We start from the raw sequence: 24,538 nt of genomic DNA, 5'->3' as shown, positions 1-24,538 counted from the left end.
CGCCTTGAGTCATTAGAGAAGGAGAAGCGATATACGCCAGCAGTGTGACCTTTCAGCTCAAAAGCCCTGGTCACTTCCTGGAAGTGTCCACTCTTGCCAAAACACACTTCGCACACCTTTACATCAGGAGTGAAGCCACATGATGCCACAAACCTTCCAGCCGAGCTCTGTGTTGGGGTGTCTGTAGAGACACTGAAAAACAAGAGAAAAAAGGGAGTCGATGGGTTCACAGCATAGTTTGCTCTTTGCCTGCTTCCTGCTGGTGCACGGCCGGCCCGGCCCGAGTGCCCTGGTGCTGCTGGGCTGCACTGAGGTCACGAGGAGGGGATGGCAGCTGAGGGAAGCTCTGGGCTGGCTGCTGCCTCTCTTTGTCTTCTTGCAGTACTCTGCTTTTAGCGCCGATCCTCTCGCGAACCGGCTCTGAACACGGCCCCGTAACGGTGGTCAATAAGGAAACGTTAATCAAAAAAGAAAAGAAAAAAAAGAAGAAGGAAGCATCTCGAAGCATTTAAAGTGATTCTCTGATTATCTGTAGAGGGGGCAGAGAGAAGAGGAACTGAAACTGAGCTCAGAATAGAGACCTGAGAGATGCGGGGAGCGCCCGCCCAGCCGCTCGCCGCTCCTTGCCGCGGCAAAGCGCCGTCATGAAGCGAGACGTGCACGCCCACCGCAGCGTGGTCTGCAAAGCCCTGCTGCTTCAGGGCTGAGATCTGGGCAGACGACGTGCCTTGAGATTTCAGAAGTGTTCTGCAGGGGCAGCCGGAGCATCAGAGCTGATGCCACGCGTGCAGTCGCCGTTGTAGCCGAACGATCCTGGATTCTCAAGCCTCCGAACAGCAGCAGTGGGGTGTGATGGTGGTTGCATGGAAGTGTCTACAGACAGCAATGCGTTTTCACAAACAGCTTTGGAAAAAAACCCTCAGTCCAGCAAGGAGCACGCAGCAACAGCAGGCGGGGCGAACTCGTGCTTTCCTGTGCTGCTTGTATTTCAGGGTGTGCTGCATGCAGTGGTCTTCGTGCTGCGCTGTTTTTTCCTTTGTGGTTTCAGTGAGCTCTTCTGTATTGTTACGAGTGCCGGCTGGTTTTTCTGTACTTTCCCGTCTGCTTGACATGAGGAAGTGCAGTTGTTTTATTTGGCTTTGGTTCTTGATCAGAGCTCTCAAGTGATACAGCAGTTTGAATAGAAACCAATTTTACGTAATTTCACTGGACAGGTCCTTCCCTTTGTATGGGTGGTGGCACCGAGACATGTTACAGCGCTGCTTTCTTAAGGTGATAGATTACTTTTCAGAAATACAGGTGGTGTTTGCCTTTCTCACGCCGTTGCCTGTTGTCAGGGATTGTCTTGAAAGGTTCTAAGAGGGGGAGAAATCAGTCTGGCTGCCAGGGCTCGAGCTGCCGGTCACACAGATTGACATTGGTCATGGTGAGCAAGGGGACACCCAGTGAGCACCGTGCATAGAAACATGCAATCCTAGAATGGCCTGGGTTGAACAGGACCTCAAAGATCATCTGGTTTCAACCCCCTGCTGAGTGCAGGGTCGCCAACCACCAGCCCAGGCTGCCCAGAGCCACGTCCAGCCTGGCCTTGAATGCCTGCAGGGACGGGGCATCCACAACCTCCTTGGGCAACCTGTTCCAGTGCCTCACCATCCTCAGAGTGAAAGGCTCATGACGGCTGGGGTGGCTCAGCCTCGGAGAAGGGACCATAGAGCTGTAGGATATCCCAATTGGAAGGACCCACAGGGATCACCGAGCACCACCCCAGCCCCACACAGCACGCCCAGGCCCCAGCCCTATGTCAGAGCAGTGTCTGAGTGCTCCCTGTGCTCCGTGCCCAGCACCCTCTGGGTCACAGCCTTTCCCCAACACCCAGCAGTACACTGGTTGGCAAATGGGAAGTTCTGATTAAATAGGAAGAGGAAGATTTGTTGTGAAGGTGACCAAGCACAGGCCTGGGAATCCAGGCGGGGAGCAGCACCGTACTACAGAGACACTGAAAACTTGACTGCGCACGCCTGAGCAACCTGATCTCTTTGGCCCTGCTTTGAGCAGGGCTTGGGCCGGTATCTCCCTTCCAATCTGAATTATTCCATGACTCCATTAAGTGAGGTCTTCTGTCAGATCTGCTCGGGAGCCCCGAGCCTCCAGCCCCTGCTGGAATAGCTGTGTGAGCACACAGCGCTGCAGCGTTGGTGTTTGGATGAACCTCGTCTTGCTCAGCGCTGTTGGGAGCTTCAGTGAAGCCGAGCCAGCAGCTGTGCTTCCAGCACGGTCATCCCCTGCTTTCAGAGGGCACTTTTAATGACTGTTTATAACAGATGTAAATACAGACTCCAGATGTTGCGTGGACAAGTGGGAATCGTCTGCAGCTAGCGATGTTCATAGGAGTGACCCAAGGCTGAGGACTTGGTGGCTTCCAGTTAATACTTCGGTTATACCCGGAAATGAACAGGACGTGTGTGGCTCTGGTGGACTTGAAAAGCGAGTTGACATCTCAGGGAGAGGTCCTAAATTGTCTCAGGAATGTTACCCCCACAACGGCGGCCCTGAATAAATGGGAACATTTGCATGGGGGCCTCTCTCTGCGGCTCCAGAACGAGCCGAGCCCGCGTTATCGCGCTGAGAAATCACGTTACGCACTCAGGATTGCTTTATGCTTCTTAGAATGATTTAGAAGCACCCGGGGAGCTATTTGCTTCTCTAAAATAATTCTGATGTCAGAAGGGGTTTGGGTTTCCTCCTGTAAATGCGCTCTGCACGCCCAGCGCTAGCTGTTCTGCTGAGCTCCTGCACAGCTCCAGCTCGGAGGGAATTGATGGAAGTGAAAGAGCTATTGTTTCACTTCCTGCTCCTGCCAACTGCCAGCCACAAATATTTTGTAATTACAATTAAGCCAGGCGTAGATTGCCTTATCTCTGGTATCAGATGGGCACGGGAGCTTTCCTGCAGGGACAGTCAGTGAGCGTGCGTTGCTTTCTCCTGTTCATTCCTATGAATGAGGGATGAGAAGGGGCAGCTGCGCAGCAGACGGTGATGGGATTCCAGGCCATGCTGACCGGGCTTCCCAGTGTCTGCTGCCACGCTGCTTTCCCTTCCAAGGGCATCGGCCCGTGGGCACGTGTGCGCAGAGATCTTCCAACCGTGGGGAAGTTAATTGCGATAATAAGGCCCCGCTTGCAAGGTGATGATGTATCCACATCCGTTGCTGCATAATTAATGCAAAACGGTGCCCTCTTATGTAGGCTTTCCTTTAAATGCTCACACATCGCCCTTACGGATTGCTACCCGGGTGCTGCTTTGGAGAGCGGCAGCTCCCAATAGCTGTTCTCTCCAGTACGTGCTAACTGCGGGGTTGAGCATTTATATTCTGCCTGGGTAAACATGCACGGGGAAGGCTTCCGGCTGCAAGCCACCTGCCCTGCTCTCACCCTGCTGCAGTCGCTCAGGGGTTGGGATAAGGGCAGGGAGATGGCTCACCAGTGACTGCCACAGGCAAAACAGACTCAGCAGAGGGAGATTAATGTAATTTATTGCCTGTTGCTAACAGATGAGAGCTAAAAGCAAACTGGAAGCGCTCATGGCTCAGCTCTGCCGGCACTGGGTCCCCGTTGGAGCCATGGGGCAGTGCTGAGCTCTGTCCCCAGGGGCCACCTCTGCAGCCCCCCATTACAAGCCTTGCTGTGTAAAGCCAATACACCACCTCTGGAGGAGATTTTTGCACAGTTGCAGGCAAATGGAGTTTACCTACGGTAAGTTGTACTATGGTAGCATCTGATATTTTCAATTTAAAATCTGCCACTCGCACCCTGTAATTGCCCATCAGAGAGCATCTCCACACCAACCAGGGGCAAAGAGCGGGTCTGTGTCAGAGCTCTTCCTGTTTTTCTGAGGGAGAACTGAGCCCAGGCCCACGTGTGCCTGGTGACAGCTCTGTCTCGCCTTGTGCACTAAGCACAAGCTGAATCCTCGCTGAGGCTTTTGCTCCGGAGAGGCTGTTCATTTCCATGGGGCTCAGTGTGCGTCTTCTGTGAAGACAGAGTGTAGAAAAGGCTAAGATACAGAATCACAGAATCACCAAGGTTGGAAAAGACCTCCAAGATCATCCAGCCCAGCCATCCACCAATATAACCCCACCAAACCATGTCCCTCAGTGCCACCTTGGGCACCTCCAGGGACAGTGACCCCCTGCACTCCCTGGGCAGCCCATTCCAGCGCCTGACCTCTCTTTCAGAGAAGCAATTTTTGCTAATGTCCAACTTGAATCTCCCCTGGTGCCACCTGGGGCCATCACCTCTCATCCATTGCCTGGGAGCAGAGGCTGACCCCCACCTCGCCACAACCTCCCTTCAGGCAGATGTAGGGAGCCATAATGTCTCCCCTGAGCTCCTCTTCTCCAGACTGAACAATCCCAGTTCCCATATATATATATTTACTTATAAATTATTTATTTATATATATCATAAGCTGTGGCAACTCATTTATGTACATATATGAACCATGGCAACTTACATAATGAGGTTAAAGCCATAATATTTTTTCGTGGGATAATAAAACTCTTGATGATGCTTCTGCGTTGTCAGGTTGTTTTCCTTTGGCGTCGTGATGGCAAGAATAGAAAAAGGACCGGCTGTAAAAATGTAGTGTGATTTTAGTGCTGCTCCTGAGGGGTATTTCCTGCAGAGGAGGCTACGTGGGAGTCACAGGCGTGTTTGTACAAGAAAATAACAGGAACAGTGGCTGGGAGCGACGGACGAAAGGGAAGCAATAAAGAGGAAGGAGAACTTGTGATGAAGGGTGAAGGGAAAGCAGCAGAACAAATAAAGCTACTGGAAAGCCGAAATGCCCAAAACCTTACCAAGGAAGAGGGGCAGGGAAAGCAGCACCGGAATGAAGGCTGGGAAGGAGATGCTTTGCAGGAGCCCACGCCGTCTTGTTGGCAGATCCAGCTTAACAAGCTAACAGAAAACCTTCAGACTTCTGTCTTTTGAAGACTTTATCTAGAAGTAGAGCTTAGGATTCGGGTTGGGTTTTAAGATTTTTTGTGTCCAAGGTCATAAAGCCATACCCTTCTTGAGCAGGAGGTGGAAGTTTGCCCTCTTGTTTCGAAGCCACAAGGTAACACAGTGAGTGCAATTCCCCAAACACTTCCCCTGCCAGAAAGCAGCTGCTGTGTAACCAGCACAGAGATGGAAACACCGGGCTGCTCTGGCTGGGGGGCACGTGGGGCACGGCCATGGTTTTTAGCTGGGGGCAGGCAGCGTGCCTCTATTAGAAGCCATGGAGACAGACTCCCCAAACATCGTTTATAGGGGTTTGGTTGGGTGGCTTTTGTTGTTGTCGTGTTCTTAGCAACTCCGCGTTCACGGAAAGAACTGGAGACTCGAGGGAGGAGCTGCTTTTTGACCCAGGTGTATCAGTGGGTTACTGGAATGGAGATGTATTTGTGTTGGAACTGTGTGAAAAGCGCCAGGGCTGCTCGTAGAAGCGAACACGTCTGCAGGTTTCGTTCTGTTTGATAATCATAGAATCATAGAATTAGCAAGGTTGGAAAAGACCTCCAAGATCATCCAGTCCAACCATCCACCTACCACCAACAACCCCACTAAACCATGTCTCTCAACGCTATATCTCAATGTTTCTTGAACACCTCCAGGGACGGTGACTCCACCACCTCCCTGGGCAGCCCATTCCAGTAATGAGGTCTTACTGCTGTAAACTGAAGCTGTATCCAAACCCAGTGGCGGTCTGTAGGGCGTTCTGCCTCCGAAATGAGCTGTCCTAATGTCCCAGTGTGGTTCCTTAGCAGCAAAGCGATGCTGGAGTTGGTACTGGAAGTGTTGGCGTGCTCGGTTGGGTGAAGTGAAGCACAGCCCTAAGGTCTGAAGAATTGCAGCTTCGCCAAATACGAATTGTTGGCCTCTCCCAGCAACTTAACCAATGTAGCTTGCAGCTTAAAAGGGCTCACTGGGTGCATCACAGCTCGTGTTGGCAGTCAGCTGGTCCTAAGCCTGTGCTGAAGCCTGTAGGAATGGGAGAAAGGACGTGGATTGAGGAAGTATATTCTTGCTATGGATTTTATTGTCTTCATGGATGAGAAGCAGCTTACAAAGTGAGTTGTAATGGGACCATCTTCTGAAGGCACAATAAGGTCTAAGTTGGGAGAAACCTCTAAGATCTTCAAGTCCAACCATCAGCCCGTCCCCCCCCGTGCCCGCTAACTGTGTCCCTACATTTTGGGGAATTTTAAGCAGTTCAGCTCAAGGATTTTAGTGTCCCGTACCTCGGAGTTATGAGTCCCATAACTCAGAGTTACAGAAGCTCAGAAGTTGTAATGAAAAAAACACTGACATGATTCAAAGGTATTAGAAGAAAAATTGTTGGCTGGAAAGGGTCATGACAATATCCTGATCTGTGGTTGTCTTTTAAGTTGATTTGAAGAGGCTGCTTTATTTGAAGCTGCTTTTGACTGAAGCATGGTGACGTGTAGAAAACAGCTTTCTGGTTTAAACGAATGAACTGTAGAACTGTTTTTGTTAATTGCTGAATGAAAAATGGAATGTTTTATTAATTGGTTGTGGATGCCCCGTCCCTGGAGGTGTTCAGGGCCAGGTTGGATGGGGCCCTGGTCCAGTATTAGATGTGGAGGTTGGCGGCCCTGTCTGTGGCAGGGAGGTTGGAGCTTGGTGATCCTTGAGGTCCCATCCAACCCAAGCCATTCTAGGATGATTCTATGACTCCATTTCTTCATTATCACTTCAGCCACACTCACTGTGTTATCCGGTGTGTATTTCATTTACTTCTTCAGATAAACGTGTCCAGCAAATCCTTGTCTGCTCCAGCATGGGCTGCTGTTCCCAACTGCTCTTTGCATTTATCGCTTCCGTATGCGTTTTGGGCTTTTCTGAATGTGTTTTATCATCTCAGGGTGTATTGTTTAACTACTCAGAGCCATGAGATGTGACATGGAATGAATTTTTACGTGCACGCTTGTGTAGATGTAAGGTTTTCAAGGGTGATGGAAGCCAGGCGTTATTGGCCGGAGCAGCATGGCGTACTGATCCAATGTGAGGGTGACTGGGTGGTGACAGCCTGCCACAAAGCCTGTCCCCGAGCGCTAGATCCCAGCCAGAAGTGACTTTGTCCCAAGGAGAGGGAAGGACAAGAGCACACATGATTGCACCAGTGCAGTTCATAGCGAATTAGCCACGTCAGAAGGACCCCACGTGGGGTTTATTCCTATGCTACGATAGAAACGTTGGTCCGCGAGGTCTTTGGAGATGACACTTAAAATCTTTTTGGGAAACCGAGTGCGTTTCTGAATGACAGCGAATCTGTTTCCATCTTCCAGGTTCTTTTTAAACCTTAACCAGTCAAAGCTGAAGATGTGGTTTCCCCTTCTTAGGCTGATCTTCCTTCGGGGCGTTCCCACTGAGCGAGGCGCAGTTCTTCTCCCACCCACATGTGCTGACCGAACACTGTCCCCATCGGTCTCTGCCATGCAGGGCACACAGAGGGCAGGGTCCATTGGTGCTGGGTTCACCCAGCAGCTTCTGCCCATGAACTGTGCCAGCAGCAGCGCTCTGTCATGTGGGCTGCTGGAGCCGAGCCTGGCAGTACTCATTATTAGCATTAATTTCACTTACACTTGGCTTAAAGGGGCTTTGTGGCTCTGGGTGGGATGATGGCCATGGGTTGCTGACGTATTTCACTGTGCTCATCGTTGGCTGCCGTGCACCAGCTTCGAAGGTTTGGTCTCTAAAAACAGCAACCCTGCCTAAATGGTGAAGGAACAAAGTGGCATGCGGAGCAATCACCAGGGGACTCATGAGGCCGAACAAAAAGCTTGCAGGCAAGCCCCAAACCGTTGGCATTGGAAAGTGCAGAGCTCTGGGGCAAGGGAAAGTGCAGAGTGTGTTTCTGAGCCCCGAGCTGAGCGGCAGGCAGAGAGAATCAGTGCGCTGTTGTCTTCTCCTGTCTCTTGCTCCTCTGTTTGCTGTGATGAAAGCTCCTCTAGCGTGGGGGAGAGGAGGAAGAAGTGCAGATACTTCCTGTGACTTTCGTGTGTTGGTTCAGCACGCAGCTGTTGGTGTGCTTCACTAACTTTCCTTCTCCTCACTCCTCCATTTTTGTCGTCGTTTTATTGCTCCTGAGCAGCGTGGGTTTGTCTCAGCACCTCCTTGGAATATTTTCTGCTCCCGTGTTTGCAGCCGTTCTGCGTTCAGCGCTGTCCTCCCGGGGAACGCGCAGTCGTGCAGGGTGTTTGCTAAAGAAAAGGAAGAGAATGAAGCAAAAGGAAGGAGAAAAGCAAGGATCCTTGTGTTCAAGGAACGTTCAGATGTTCTGGTGAGGGCCATGGTTTAGTGGGGTTATTGGTGGTAGGTGGATGGTTGGACTGGATGATCTTGTGGGTCTTTTCCAACCTTGGTGATTCTGTGATTCTATGGTTCTATGAACACAAGCAGTTCATTAACTTGACGGCAGCACGATAGCAAGACAGTTAGAAAAGCTCCTTCCTGGTGCAGAGGAAGTGACTGAAAGCTGTTTTAATTGGGAAATTCTAGTCAAACTCGATTGTTCCCCCTGTAGTGTTTAATTTTTACCAAGTGCCGAAGGGACGCCAGCGTGAGCAGATGAATGACGTTCCGCTCAGGAATGCCCCTGCGGGGTGAGGAGCACGGGCTGCCCTTGCAGGTGGCTGCAGGCATCCCCCCTCTAAGGAGAGGAGGAGATCTGGCTCTTGGTGCAAGGAGCTCTTTCACATCAGCCCCTGCTCTCAAGCCTCTGCATTTGGAGCAGCAGCTGTCTGCCCAGCGTAGCGGCGTTCCTCACTCTGCCCAAATCTGTTTTCTTCAGTGTGGCCGTGTTTTCGCCACCCAATTCCTGTTGCTCACGGTCAGAACCAGCCAGTGAGAGGTCACCGAGTGATCTGGGCCTGGACATCAGCCTGCAGCATGCCGAGCACTGTGCCAAGCGCGACGGCAGCTTTGGATGCGCAAGGTTGTCCTGGAAAATACAGAATTCCTATGGCCTTAGCTTAGCTCTGTGTTTCACTGGATGCAAACTGGCTGTACTACGACACAGCTCGACATTCTGGCTTTACAGAGCTGAGCTTTGAAGGTTCTTGCTCCTTTTTGGCTGAAGAAATCCAGCGCCAGCTTTCTGATCCAGATAAGGGGGTAGGCCTTTGTCATCTGCTTTCTTTGCAGGGCAGCCTGCCTTCTCTACTTGCTTCCACACGCTTTTGCAGGATTTTTGTTGGACAGAGAACCCCTAAGGGGCAGGATGGGCAGCTGGCTTCCAGCCACTTTTAAAGCAGAGCTCAGGCTTCAGAATCAGGGTGCTGTAGTGCTGCGGGACTGCTCTGCCCAGGGCTGCAGAAAGGAGCTGAGTCGAGCGGTACGTCAGCAGATCCGTGGCTGCTGCAGGCACGCTGCTCGGGAACGCTTACACGGCTTTGATCGTGGGTTTGTTGGTAATTTATGTACTTGGAGCTGCGTTCTGTTGACAAACACCCGCGGACGTGATTCACTTTTATGTTGGGATGTCTCGATGACGAAGGAGTGAGCGATGCTGCAGCGAGTGAAGGGATGAAAAAGCTGCTGGCTCACGGAAAGCAAGCTCCTCTTCTGAGCCAGGAGGAGGAGATGCCTGGGGTAAATCCCCAGCAGGAAGAGCACTCAGCATTTCTAAGGGAAAATCGCTGTGGAATGGGTTTTCCTGCCCTTCCTTCCTTTCTCTCACAGTGTCCTTGGGAAGCGCTGCTGCGTGCCACTGCCATCCAAGAAGCTGAGATCCATTGCTGTGCTTGGGGTGCTGCACCTCTCAGAGACCCCAAGGATGCTGCAGCTGAGCTTTTAGTTGTAGTCATGGCTGCTAACCGTTCTGCTCCTGCTGTGTGACCCCAGCCCTTTAGTTTTCCCTGCCGGTCACAAACCTCTGAGGTATCAGCACGTGAAAATTAATACAGTGGGAGCCTCATTTATCAAATGAACTCAGCTGAAAATTCTCCAGCTGCAGCGTCCCCCGATGGGTTATGGCTGTAAGTTCTAAAGAGGGCCACAGAGAAGCTTTATTCCGTGGGTGTGCTGTGCAGTTTATATCGGTGTTTTAATGTGAAGTGGAAAGAGGTTTGGAGAAGCGCTTAGGAAAATAGAGGAAGAAAAACAGACCCTCTTCTGAATGGCTTACAGGTTGTTCCCAAAGCAAAACATGGGGGGCGGGGAGAACAGGGCTTCCAATGGAAAGGAGAATAGGGCGGCATCATAATTAAATTGCAGTTGTTTAATTTAACTTGACCCAAAATAGATGGAAGAAGGCGCCTGTGATACAGATCTCCCTTATTATTTTGGGGTTTTGTTTTGGTTACTGAGCAGGAAAATGGGCTCCGTTGCCGTGATGCCAGACCATTGGGATAACAGATAATGTAAAAACTTATCGGTCTGCAAACACAATGATTTTCGGTCGGTTCCTCTACAACTTCTCCTTATCTTTCCATGCTCAGCCTGCAGACAGGGAGGGGCAGGCTCGGGCCCAAGTTTGGCCTCTTCCCTCCACCCATGCGAGGAAATGCTTTGCCTTCACATCAGCGTGCCAGGGACACGGCAAACCCCCCCCAGTGATGATGTATGAGCTGTGGGATGCGGTCAGGTGGGGGGACGAGGGCTGGAGAGCCGCCCCATGGATATGGGTCTGGGGGTTCTGCTGGGGGCAAGCTGGGTCTGAGCCAGCACAGTGCCCTGCAGCCCAAAGGGCAGTGGTCCCCTGGGGGCACCAGGCCCAGCAAGGCCACTGGGAGAGGGGAGAGGGGAGGGGCTGTCCCCTCTGCTCTGCTGTGCAGCCCCACTTCCAGCACTGCAATGTCAGAGGGACACAGAGCTGTCAGAGAGCGTCCAGAGGAGGGCTGCGGAGATGGGGAAGGGTCTGGAGGGCAAAATGCCTGAGGAGCAGCTGGGGTTCCTTAGGTTCTTGGGCCCAGAGCACAGGAGGCGGAGGGGACGATCATGGCGGCCCTACAGCTCCTCATAACCCTACAACCCCTCATGGGCCTACAGCTCCTCAAGGCCCTACAACTCCTCGTGGGCCTACAACCCCTCATGGCCCTACAACCCCTCAAGGCCCTACAGCTCCTTATGGGCCTACAACCCTTCATGGCCCTACAGCTCCTCATGGGCCTACAGCTCCTCAAGGCCCTACAACTCCTCGTGGGCCTACAACCCCTCATGGCCCTACAACCCCTCAAGGCCCTACAGCTCCTTATGGGCCTACAACCCTTCATGGCCCTACAGCTCCTCATGGGCCTACAGCCCCTCGTGGCCCTACAGCTCTGCAGGGGTCAGGTGAGGGTGGGGGAAAGGCTGTGCCCCAGAGTGTGGTGGGCATGGCACAGCTCCCAGAGCAGCTGCACTGTGTCTGAGCTTCCTGTGGTCTCACGGCCCAGACTTCAGGTGGCTCAGTGAGAGCTTGAGTTTGAACACACTGTGAAAGTTCCTGCAGTAAAGATACCATCCAGGCCTTCAGCACATCCCTGCAGACACCCAAGGCCAGGAGACGGGGCTCTGAGCAACCTGTGCCAGCGCCTCACCGCCCTTATTGCAAACAACTTCCCTACATCCAGTCTAAGCCTCCTCTCTTTTGGTTTGAAACCATTTCCCCCTGTCCTGTCACACAGACCCCACTGAGGAGCCTGTCCCCTCCTTCCCAAAGCCCTTCTCGAGGCTGAAGGCCGCTCTCAGGTCACCTCGGGGCCTTCTCTTCTCCTGGCTTATACTTGAAACTTCACATAGAATCCAGAAAAACATTCTCTCTGCACCCCAGTATCCGAGTGTATCAGTTTGAATCAGCGGGAAAGGATTTCTTAGGAAAACACCGTGCCTTGTGTTCGTGCACCCGCTGCCCTTGCTGAGGTTCAGACTTTCTCAGTCCTCATTTGAGCCAGCACCAGCGCAGCTTGCAGGCAGAGAAGTGCTGTGCCTTCTGTGCAACGATTCCACTGGAATTATTTCATTAAAAAAAAAAAGGCGTTTTTTTTTTTTCTACCTTTGAGAATGCTAATTCTGTGTTCCTGCACGTTGTCGTAGTTCTGGTGTGAAATGCGTTGGAAGAAATGACTGATTTCCCTTTTTGGGTTGGGAAAACAAGAAAAAAAAAAGGTCACAGATTTTTTTCAGACCGATTCCAAGGCGGTGAAGTGATGCGGTGTTGCATTCTGCTGGGGTTCAGGAGAACAAAAGCCACTGGCGTGTAATGGCAAGCGAGGGGTGAGGAGGGTCCCTCCTCGGGGTGTGTGTGATCAGAAATGCTGAGAGGATTTCATTTCAAACCCGAGTGCTCGGTGCTTAGGGTCAGCGTGCGCGCGTAGCTGAGCTCCACGTCGGCTGTGCTGAGATCCCATGGGACTGTTAGTGCTGCGCGCTGAAATCCTTTGTCTTAGCGTGAACACACCCAGCCAGTGGTCAGCGTGATGGAGATCAGTGATGCCTGGTGTCCCACATGGGTCAGTGCTGGGACCAGTACTCTTTAGTATCTTCATCAGTGACACTGACAGTGGGGTCACGTGCACCCTCGGCAGTTTGTGGGTGACACCAAGCTGTGGGGTGCAGTGACACAGCAGATGGGGATGGACGGGATGCCATCCACAGGGACCTAGACAGGCTGAGCCTGTGGGCTCACCTGTGGGCTTCACCTGTGGGCCCAGGTGAACCTCGTGAGCTTCAACAAATCCAAGTGCAAGGTCTGCACCTGTGAGGCCTCAGCTGGAGCACTGCGTCCAGATGGGGAGTGCTCAGTGCAGGAGAGACATGGAGCTGATGGAGCGCGTCCAGAGGAGGGACACAGCAATGATCCAGGGATGGAACAGCTCTCCTACGAGGACAGGCTGAGAGCTGGGGCTGTGCAGCATGGAGAAGAGAAGGCTGCGAGGTGACCTGAGAGCGGCCTGTCAGTATCTGAAGGGGAGCGACAGGAAAGAAGGGGACAGACTCTTCAGCAGGGGCTGTGGTGACAGAACAAGGGGAAATGGCTTCAAGCTCAGGGATGGGAGATTGAGGTTGGATATAAGGATCAAGTCTGTTACAGTGAGGGTGGTGGGGTACTGGAACAGGTTGCCCAGAGCTGTGGTGGATGCCCCATCCCTGGAGACTCTCATGGTGAGGTTGGACCAGGCCCTGGGCAACCTGATGGAGCTGTGGTGTCCCTGTGCACTGCAGGGGAGTTGGACTAGATGGCCTCCAGAGGTGCCTTCCAACTCTAAGCACTCTGTGATTCTATGATACAGTCATTGCCATTGTGTGGAGTGGATGGATGCCCGGCCATTGGAAGCTCTCATCCTCTGGCTGGGGCAACACCCCTTTTCCCATACAATGCTGTTTCCACGTCCTGAGCTCTCCAGTGCATGTTGGAGCTGCAGGTTTACGTGGCTGTCTCGTATGGCACTGACTGCAATAACTTCAGTCCTGGCAGCTCTCATCATTATTTAAGGATTTAATCACAGTGAAAGCACTGTTAATTAATGGCAGAGGGAGGCTGTGCTGCAGTTCTGCCGTGCTGACAGATCTGTGCGCTCGCTCATGTTTTGCCAGACTTTTCTTCGACGTTGTCTTCCTCATATGCCCTCTGCATCACCTCTGGGAGTATAATGGGGAGTAACTTCAGGGCTGTGGATGAAAAAGAAGTTAATGTTCTATGTCTTCTTACACTTCTAGAACTGCAGAAGGCAGCTGCAGATTGAAGCAGTCATTCTGAAGGAGCTGCAGGTAGAAGCTGCAGGGAACAAGCAGGTGTTGAGATGAGATTCCCTCAGCTTTACGTGAGCACAGCGTGTCCCTCCACTATTTTCCAGGGCACTGTGGGTTGGTGTATAGGAAAGGCTGAGCTTCCCCAGCCCTATTTTTGCCATCATCTGTCTTGGGGTGCTGCAGTTCCAGCTGTGCAGGGCCTGCAGGAACCCACTCCATTGCAATTTAGTCATCAGCTCAGTGACAGGAGTCCATCCTGCTGGGCCTGACTCAAAAGCAGCATGACATGAAGGTGGGGGGAACTTTCAGGTAGTTGCTTTGTGGGTTTGGGAACCTCTGTTGAGAGCATACTGGAATACAACTGGCAGCTGCTTTGCAGACTGACCAGATACAACTGCTTTGCTGAGTTGAAACTGTTTATTTACATTTATTAGCAGAGATGCTCTCCAACGCAGTGCTTGGTCTGAAGAGCTTCAGGGACAGATCCACTCAATCCCAAAAGCCTGCAGGCTCCGTTTGGGGCAGGGTCAGGATGGAAACTGGCATGCAGCAGTTCTCAGCCATTTGTTTCATAAAATGAAATTGATAAATGCACCAGTTCAAAACCATTTCCCCTTGTCCTGTCACTACTTGCCCATATACAAAGTCCCTCCCCAGCTTTCCTGTAGGCACCTCCAGGTCCTGGAAGGTCGCTATAAGGTCCCCCCAGGAACTTTCTCCAGGCTGCAGAGCCCCAGCTCTCTCACCCTGTCCTCGTAGGTGAGGTGCTCCAGCCCTCTGATCATCTTGGTGGCCCTCCCCTGGACCTGCTCCAACAGCTCCCTGTCCTTCTTGTGCTGGGGGCCCCAGGACTGGACGCAGTGCTCCAGGTGGGGTCTCACGAGAGCAGAGCAGAGGGGCAGAATCCCCTCCCTCGCCCTGCTGGTCATGCTTCCCTTGATGCAGCCCAGGATACAGTTTGGCCTTCTGGGCTGCCAGCGCACATTGCTGGCTCACGTTGAGTCTTTCACCCACCGACACCCCCAGATCCTTCTCCTCAGGGCTGCTCTCCAGCCATTCTCCGCCCAACCTGTATCTCTGCTTGGGGTTGCCCTGACCCATGTGCAGGACCTTGCCCTTGGCCTTGCTGAACTCCATGAGGTTGGCTTGGGCCCACCTCTGCAGCCTGCCCAGGTACACAGGACGGCATCCCTTCCGTCTGGCAGCAGATCGTGCCTTAGGAACTAGCAGTGTGTTGCAGGACAAACCATCAGTAAAACAGCACCTGGTGGCTGGGCGGTGAGGAAAGCAGTGCCTCTTAAAGTGCATTTGGGATATACAATTTTGGATCGAGTTCCAACCCCCCCTTGCCACAGGCAGGGCCGCCAACCTCCAGATCTGGTGCACAGAATCACAGAATGGCTTGGGTTGGACGGGACCCCAAGGAAACCTACCATGAAAGTGAATATGTGACACGAAATGGAATCGTCAGCTACTTGAGAGCTGGTGTTGGTTCAGCACCGAGCTTGCACTAAACCTCCGCGTCGCCCCGGCTGTGCGCTGTGGTTTTATGGCTCTCGTTACAACGGGGCTTCTCCGTTTGAACTTCGGTGTTATCCTCGGGGAGTTACTGAGCTTATGCCAACTTTCTGCTCAGCGTTGGGCATTCCTCATGCGTGCCGTGAGCCGGCAGCTCTCAGTGAGCACTGGGTGAGGAGCATCCAGCCGTGAGTGCAGCCTGCGCATCACAGTGCCGTGGCAGGGCCACCTGGAGCCCCTCTGGGCACATGGCACCGCTTGGCCCCGCGGCTCCTGGGTCACCTGTGTCCCACCACGGCATCTCCTTGAACCTGAGCTGGGTGCTGGGCTGCACAACTGGGTGCAAATGGTGTAACCCCTGGTGGAGCTGTTGCGGTGCTCTGTGGTGCCATCTAATGGAAATAGGTGCTGCTGTTCCTCCCCATCCAAGCGAAATACGTCTGCCTGTCACTGTCCAAGGCTGCCACAGTAGGCCCGGGTGATCATGTCTTGAAAGCCTTCAGATGGGCATCACAGAAAGCCGAAGGTGACTGTTCATAAATGGGGACAGGCCGCCCCTGGAGGTGTTCTGGAGCAGCGAGTTGTGGCACTTGGGGACGTGGCCCACGGCGTGGTGGGGGTGGGCCAGGGGGGTCTTGGGGATCATCTCCAACCTTCGTGATGCCACGGTTGTGTTGTTCTGTACGTCACGCTCTGAAGTGCACGGTGCTCTCCTTCAATCGGTTGTCTCTTCCTCCAGGCTCTGGATGGGAACGTGTACGATCACCTGAAGGATTATTTAATGGCATTCAGCAGGACTGAGCTCGAGACGTGCCAAGCCGTACAGAACACGTTCCAGTTTTTACTGGAGACTTCCAGCAGGGTGAGTTGGAGCTGAATGATTCTTTGTAACCGAATACTTAGAGCATATATAGGTTCCCAGACTTGCTTCCAAAATAATGACAAAACTGAAGGCTTATTATTTTTGGTTACTCCAGAGTGGTGGTATTAAGTTAAAAGAAACGAGACGCTTTTCCTGGGGAGACTTTTTCCTCTCGCCACCCAGACTGCGTTCTCATGAGTGCATTTACCCAGCACAGGATTTCTGGGGAGCAGCAACCAAGAGATCTGTGATTATACGCACTCTGCGTGTTTAGGAAGAGAAGCTGCTGCTCAGGGTCCTGTGCTGCGTAGTCTGGAGCAGCATTAGTCATCCACGACGTGAAAACCGTACCAAACCGCTTGGCTCATCTCTTAATAATTGATTGTCAGCTTAGAAACAAACTATCGCAGCGTTCCCTCTCTTTTGAATGAAGAATGGCAAACACAGAGAGCAGCTGAGGGCTGTCGTGGTCGTGGTTTGTTTGCTTTGTCGAGCAGCCAGGAGCAGAAATACGTGATCGCTTCCAGGATAATTTGGATACCTCAATAATTCATGTGCTGGGCTAAAAAAAAAAAAACAAAAAAAAACAACTACTAATTGCCACTGAGCTCAAACGAGCTGCTTCGGTGTGGCCATAATATTCCTTTGTACGGATACCTGAACCACCTGCAGGGAAACAGAGCGCGTTGTGTCAGAGCAGCGTGTGGAACGCGTTCTGTACTGAGCAGCAGGCGTGCTGGCTTGCACCCTGTTGGAGATACGGAGGGTGGATTCAGACAGGCTGCTTTCAAGGCTGTCGTCATAGCGAAGCAGAAGGGAAATGCCATTTTATCTTCTGTCGGTGAAGGACTTCCAGTCATTGGCATCGCTGTGCATCGCCCAGCTCAGCTCACATCACGGGGTGACGGAATCATCTGGGTTGGACGGGACCTTTAAAGGTCACGCCTTCCCCAAAAACACCATTTGGAGTTTTCTTATTAATTCTGCTTCTCTACAACATCTCTACATTCCCATCTCGTGTCTGTTGGTGCATTGGGCTGCGGGAGCTGCCCGGCCCCGCTCTGATCCGGCCCCGCTCCGTCTGCACAGGGCTCCTTGCGTAGGGGCTGGGGAGAGCTGGGGCAGCCCTGCCAGGTCTGAGCAGCATCACTGACAACTGCTTTGTAGCTCCTCGGCTCCAGTCCTCTCCTTGCGGTTCGAGAATGTGGAGAGGAGAGGTTTGTACCCAGTTAGTGCTCTCAGTGCGTGCCCTGCTCTGCTGTACTGAGCGCATCGAGCAGTGGCTCATTCCAGAGACACACTTCAGTAGAATCCTAGAATCATAGAATGAGCTAGGCTGGAAAAGACCTACAAGATCACCTAGTCCAACCATCCACCTACCACCAATAACCCCACTAAACCATGTCTCTCAATGCTATATCTAAATGCTTCTTGAACACCTCCAGGGACGGTGACTCCACCACCTCCCTGGGCAGCCCGTTCCAGCGCCTGACCACTCTTTCAGAAAAGTAGTATTTCCTAACATCCAGCCTAAATCTCCCCTGGCGCAACTTGAAGCCATTCCCCCTCGTCCTGTCACTAGTTACAAGAGAGAAGAGGCTGACCCCCAGTTCACTGCAACCTCCCTTCAGGTAGTTATAGAGAGCGATGAGGTCTCCCCCGAGCCTCCTCTTCTCCAGACTGAACAACCCCAGCTCCCTCAGCCGCTCCTCATCAGCCCTGTGCTCCAGACCCCTCACCAGCTTCGTCGCCCTCCTCTGAACACGCTCCAGGCCCTCAATGTCTTTCTTGCAGTGAGGGGCCCAAAACTGGACACAGTACTCAAGGTGGGGCTCACCAGCGCTGAGTACAGAGGCACAATGACTTCCCTGCTCCTGCTGGCAACACTATTTCTGATCCAAGCCAGGATGCCATTGGCCTTCTTGGCCACCTGGGCACACTGCTGGCTCATGCTCAGCCGAGCATCGACCAATACCCCCAGGCCCATTTCCTCTACACAGAATTCCAGCCACTCTGCCCCAAGCCTGTAGCACTGCCTGGGGTTGTTGCAGCCAAAGTGCAGGACCCGGCACTTGGTCTTGTCGAACCTCATCCCGTTGGCTTCAGCCCAGAGATCCAGCCTGTCCAGATCTCTCTGTAGGGCCTCTCTACCCCCAGGCAGATGGACACTTCCTGCACTTTGCTCATCCTCGCTTCTGAACGTCCACAGTTTCCGTAGGAGTCAGCTCAGGAAGGAGAGGTGAATCCCGAGCATGCGCTGCTCCCGAACGCTGTGCACGTGTCTTAAAAATGCTCGACTTGTACCAAATCTGTCGGCAGCTATTGGGAGCAGAACCCAGCCTGGCGTCAGAGCAAAGACTGAAAACATCGATCATGGTTTTATCGCTTTACCTGGGCTCTGTTAGTTTTAAATCCCAGGTGGCAGGCTTGCCAAGCTGCCTTTACAGGAGATCCTGCTGCTCCTTGGGGCAGCAGCTTTGGCTTTTCCTTGCCATGCGCAGCGTGTCTGCAAGGGGAGTTGCACTGGAGCAGGATGAGCAGGGACACGTCACAAACCGCATTTTCCAGATGGGTGAAGGCCCGGTGCAGCTCTGATCGTGGCCACGCTTGCTGTGGGTCTGGAGGGTTTTGCAGCCCCATGCTGTGTTAACAAAAAGGCAAGGCCCTGTTTCATAGATTCATAGAATCATAGAATGGCTTTGGTTGAAAAGGACCTCAAAGATCATCGATTCTCAACCCCCCTGCCAAGTGCAGGGTCGCCAACCACCAGCCCAGGCTGCCCAGAGCCACGTCCAGCCTGGCCTTGAATGCCTGCAGGGACGGGGCATCCACAACCTCCTTGGGCAACCTGTTCCAGTGCCTCACCACCCTCCGAGTGAAAAACTTCCTCCTAATATCCAACCTAAACCTCCCCTGTCTCAGCTTAAAGCCATTCCCCCTTGTCCTATCGCTGTCCACCCTCATCAACAATCGTTCCCCTCCTGTTTATACGCTCCCTTCAAGTATTGGAAGGCCACAATGAGGTCTCCCCGGAGCCTTCTCTTCTCCAAGCTGAACAAGCCCAGTTCCCTCAACCTTTCTTCCTAGCAGAGGTGCTCCAGCCTCTGATCATCTTGGTCGCCCTCCTCTGAATTCGTTCCAAGAGCTCCACGTCTTTCTTGTGCTGGGGGCCCCAGACCTGGACACAGTACTCCAGATGGGGCCTCACAAGAGCTGAGTAGAGGGGGACAATCCCATCCCTGTCCCTGCTGCCCACTCCTCTTTCAATGCAGCCCAGAACACAGTTGGCCTTTGGGGCTGCCAGTGCACACTGCTGGCTCATGTCCAGCTTCTCGTCCACCAGGACCCCCAAGTCCTTCTCTGCAGGGCTGCTTTCAAGTACTTCTTCCCCCAGTTGGGATTGCCCTGGCCCAAGTGCAGCACCTTGCATTTGGCCTTGTTGAACCTCATTAGGTTCTCATGGGCCCACTTCTCCAGCCTGTCCAGGTCCCTCTGGATCGCTTCCCTTATTTCCAGTGTATCGACTGCACCGCTCAGCTTGGTGTCATCTGCAAACTTGCTGAGGGTGCACTCAATTCCATCGTCTATGTCACTGATAAAGACATTGAAGAGCACCGGTCCCAGGACTGAGCCTTGGGGGACACCACTTGTGACCGGCCTCCACCCTGACACGGAACCATTGATCACAACCCTTTGGCTGCGTCCAGCCAACCAGTTCCTAACCCACCAAACAGTCCATCCTTCAAATCCATACCTCTCCAATTTAGACAGAAGGATGTGATGAGGGACCCTGTCAAAGGCTTTGGAGAAGTCCAGGTAGATGACATCCATCGCCCTCCTCCCATCCACCAATGCCATCACTTCATCGTAGAAGGCCACCAGATTGGTCAGGCAATTTGCTGCAATTTAGCCAGGCTGTTTGCTGCAGGGAGGTGGGCTGGATGGGTGCTGAAGGCCCCTTCCGACTCAAACCATTCTCTCATTCCGTGATCCCTTTCCAGCTGACAGCCTGGCTGCAGGCTCCTGCTTTCCGCGTTTCTTGGTGGGAAATTTGGTTTGCTAAAAGCTACGTTTCTGAAATTCCCTCTGCTACTTTGAGTCGTAGCTTTTCTTCAGTGTTGCCCTTGAGGAACTTCTTCCAGCTGGGGCCGATGGTTGCATTTTCGCTCCAGTCTGACTGTGCGTGTGCCACCTCTCCGACTTCAAGTCTATTTTAAAATGCCAGCAGGCACTGGCTTCATAAAGAAGCGGGAGGAGAACGTGGGGCTGATTTCTGAATAACAGGAAATCCATTTGAGAAAGCTGCCGCTTGGTCCCAGCTATTGATTCTGCTTGGAACAGCTGTGAGATGCACTGTGCACCGTGCTCCCTGCACCCATCCCGGGGCATTGCACTCAGCATTCCTGCACTCGTGATACAGCCACGCTGTGCTCCTCGGAGGGAGCAGTTCTGCAGAGTGCTGCGGTGAAGGTGTTTTTTCTTCCCTGAAAACTCAGTCTTCCCTTTCGACTCAACCTAAAGTTCCTGCATTAAAAAGGAGTGTATTCTGTTCTGCCCTCAGTGCCTGCAGTGTGGGGTTTCCCCATCGGGGCGCACGCAAGCTGCTCGTTGTAGGAGGGCTGATGCTACACGTTTCACTGTGTTAATGCTAACCTGCAGTAATTATGCACTTTCCTCTTCTAAATCACTGCAGTACTGGCCCTGGAGGACTGTTTACTTTTCTCTCTGGCGCTTAAGATGAATTGTTTGCAGTGCAGCCTTCCAGAAACGCAGCCATCACCACTGCAGTGCATGAGAGCACAGGTTGTGTTCCTTGCTCGCATACAGCTGAGTTCTGCAGTGCTGCTGTTCCTGGGGAAGCAGTCTGCCAGCTGAACTCCTTTTGGACCAGCAACATGCGAGCTGTGGAGGTTTCCTCTGAAAGGGAACTGACAGAAAGGAATGAATTTTGTAACTGATTTTCTGTCTGCTGTTCCAGGCAGTCCTTTCAGCTCCTGCAAGCACTGATTTGTGCAAAGATGAGACAGCTCCATTTAAGAAACTGTACAAAGAAAGATGGACAAGAGGAGAGGGCAGTGTTGATGGGTGGGGAGGGACCGGGCTGCCCGTGGGACTTGTTTCCCATTTTGCTCTCAGGGTGTTTTTCATTGGTTAACAGCAGATACTCATTAGTTCTCCCAGTGTCTCCTGTGGGTCACTTCTATGGCTCAGCACCAGCCTGTGCATTTCCCTTTTGTTGCATTCAGGGTTCTGCTACAAATGTGGGCTCTGCTGGAGATAGCTGTTTTACTCCAGCAGCGTTTGCAGCATGCTCTTCTGCTTGGGAAGCAACCTCTCTAAATGGCATTTCCTATGTTCCAGGTGGTGCGAGATTACAATCTACAGCAGTTTTTACAGGAGAACTCCGTGTTTCACAAACCGCAGCCTTTCCAGTTCCAGCCGAGTGACAGCGACACTGTAAGGACACTGCTGAATTCCTTTGCTTTATTTGCCCTCGCTCTGTCTTTAAGAATGTTACAAAGGGGGGAGAGAGCAGTGCTCACTGGTGTACCAGTCCGAAGCTCCCAGTGCTCACTGGTTTACCAGTCTGCTTGAAGCTCACGCTGTATTTTTGGGACAGCGGGTGACCTGATTGCAGCAGCTCTGCTTGCAGCAGGTGATGGAGCACCCAACAGGCTCCACAGAAAAGCCAGATCATTTTAGCAAGCTTCCTGCAGGACGATAGCAGTCCTCCCTTTCTCTGCTTCCACCCAAACGAATGTTGCTGTTGTTTCACCCAGATGCACCCAGCTGAACATTTCTAGCTCCTTGCTGCACAGGTGAGGTCCTCAAAACTCAGCATCCTGGTTCCTCTGAATTCCTCCAGGAATATCTGTAGATACATACAAGAAGTTCTTTGTTTAGAAAGAATGCCATTAAAACACTGCATTCCAAAAATCCTTGGAAAATACTGTGCTGGGACAACCGTTGTTTTCAAAGCAGTCGTTCATGGCGTTAAAATTGAGAGCAGGTAAATACATTTCCTGTCAACACTTCAAAAAAAGTGACGTGTTGATGTGCCACCCACACCACAAATGTTTTCTTAAGACATGGCAATGTAAAAGAAATCTAGCCTGAAGGAAAGCATGATCCTTATGCAGCTTTGTGTGAATCATAGATGGGTTGAACAGGACCTCAGAGATCATCTGGTTTCAACCCCCTGCTGAGTGCAGGGTCGCCAACCACCAGCCCAGGCTGCCCAGAGCCACGTCCAGCCTGGCCTTGAATGCCTGCAGGGACGGGGCATCCACAACCTCCTTGGGCAACCTGTTCCAGTGCCTCACCACCCTCGGAGTGAAAAACTTCCTCCTAATATCCAACCTGAACCTCCCCTGTCTCAGTTTAAAACCATTCCCCCTTGTCCTATCGGTCTCCACCCTCGTGAACAATTGTTACCTTCCTGTTTATACACACTCTTCAAGTATTGGAAGTATGACTTTAATTCTTTGCTAAACTGGCTTGGGTGAAAACGTCTTCACCTCCAGTTTGGGCCATCAAATTCAGGAGCTCTCCTCCTGGATGTGAACCACCACAAGCGTTCCTTTTCCAAAAATACTAACACCTGTAACACCGCTTCCCTTCTCTTTCTCTTGCCACAAGATGACACTTGTTCTGGTTGCTCTCCCAGCTCCCTTTGCACACCGCGTCGGGTCCTTTGCAGCGCGGTGAGCAGAACCTCCCTAACTGCTGCTGTGCCTCTCTAACCTTTGCTGCTGTGTTTCCGTCCCTGTGCAATCTCTGCCTGCAGAGTTTTAACGCGGTTCAGCTGGTGGACATCGAGCCCTCACCTGTCAGTGCCATGCGAATGACAATAGCAGAGGTATACAGTAGTGTTTTTCACCTGCCCTCGGTGTTTGTGTCTCTCCTGCCCTGCATGTGCCGTGGGATGCCGAATTCGCAGCCGTGTCGAGGTGGCAACAGAATGCATCACACATCTGTAACGTAAACAAGCTTTTTCCACAGCGAGATTAAGGTAGAATAAAAGAATGGTGCTGATTGTGCCACGAATTACAATTGAGCAGCTCAGGAGGGCAATGTGTGTAACTGGTTAGGTCTCCGGTGTGAGCAGGGAAGCTTGCAGCACAACTGCAGGCCATCAGAGCGCGCGGAGGCAATGCAGCCAGCACTAGGGGCAGTCCCCACGTAAAAGAGAGCTGTAATTCACTAGCCTTCAAGTCTTCAACACAGAAAATGACACGGTTCTCTGACAGGCACTTGCGTGACCTGGCAGCATACACACAGCACTGCTGAACCCCCAGAGCTCTGCAGAGGCAATGAAGGGGATGCTGGGCCTGCAGCTCCTGCTGGCTCAATGAACCCTTCTGTGCTGTCACATCACTGCATCTCCTCCCAGCGCTGCAGTTCCTCAGCTTCTGGCTGCTCACACTGTAACCAGTTCCCCCCGATTTGGCTCAGAATTTGGCTTCTGGATTTGCAGTAGGTCCTGAGAACGATGGAATAACAGCAGAGCAATTGCCAAGCATTCTTTTGCCACATCTTCTCTTTGTCCGTGGTCTGCAGAGGCTCTTGGTGTTCGGATCCGTTGGGATGTGCATGATGGTTTTCGTACTAAGCACTAACACTGGAGGAGATGCACGTAGGGTGATTTTAGATCCACTCAGATGCTGAATGCCTACCTGGTCCAAGAGCACGCGGCAGCTTCAGCCTAAATACATGGGAAGCTGTGACTGCCGTCAACGTTTGGAACATTTAAGTGTTACTGGAATGAAAAAGTGACAGTTGTGAGTATTATTGCCAAGGGGAACGTTACATGGATGTGGAACTCATCTAAGGAAAAGCTGTGAATGCTTTTGCAGATTCCAGTTCTATGCGGTCCATCTTTCCGTATCAAATGCACTGGTTTGACCTTAAGTTTATACGTTCGTTAATGTTGCTAAAACGTTCGAATTATTCCAGCGTCTCAGTTAATTTTCACAGGCATAAATTCATTAGAAGAAGAAGGTCCCTCGGGGAAATGGTTTGTTTTAAAAGTATTTGGTAAGAAATAATTAGAATCATACAACCACCAAGGCTGGAAAAGACCTCCAAGATGATCCAGTCCAACCATCTACCCACCACCAGTGTTTCCCCACTACACCACGTCCCTCAGTACAACATCTGCACGGTTCTGGGGCACAAATTGAGAGGTTCCCAGCCAGCTTCCATCCTTTCCATCAAGGAATTCCCCAAACAGCCTGGGCCTGTGTGAGTAGCAGGCTGGAACAAGTGAGAGGCTCTTCTGCCGTGCTTTAAGCCTCACCAGGAGGGAGAAGCAGCACTCGCTGCCCTCACGTGGGGTCTGCTGGATTCGCCCAATGACATCTTCATCACCCAACATTATCTTCATCACCCAACATCATCTTCATCATTCAACATCATCTTC

The 24,538-nt window shown here is 52.2% G+C and overlaps 1 protein-coding gene across 1 annotated transcript in view; it reads left to right on the top strand.

Moving 5' to 3' along the window:
* FCHSD2 (FCH and double SH3 domains 2) overlaps positions 1-24,538 on the top strand; it is a gene marked incomplete in the record, with an annotated part of 145,413 nt that overhangs the window by 88,056 nt on the left and 32,819 nt on the right. The window contains 3 exon segments of the mRNA XM_021384110.1: positions 15,994-16,116; positions 21,478-21,573; positions 22,904-22,975. Of these exon segments, the coding sequence (XP_021239785.1) occupies positions 15,994-16,116; positions 21,478-21,573; positions 22,904-22,975 (291 nt within the window).

Source organism: Numida meleagris, chromosome 1 (genome assembly GCF_002078875.1).
Source record: "Numida meleagris isolate 19003 breed g44 Domestic line chromosome 1, NumMel1.0, whole genome shotgun sequence".
NCBI lineage: Eukaryota > Metazoa > Chordata > Aves > Galliformes > Numididae > Numida > Numida meleagris.
The sequence above is the reverse complement of the archived record's forward strand: the minus strand, read 5'-3'. Positions and strand labels throughout refer to the sequence as shown.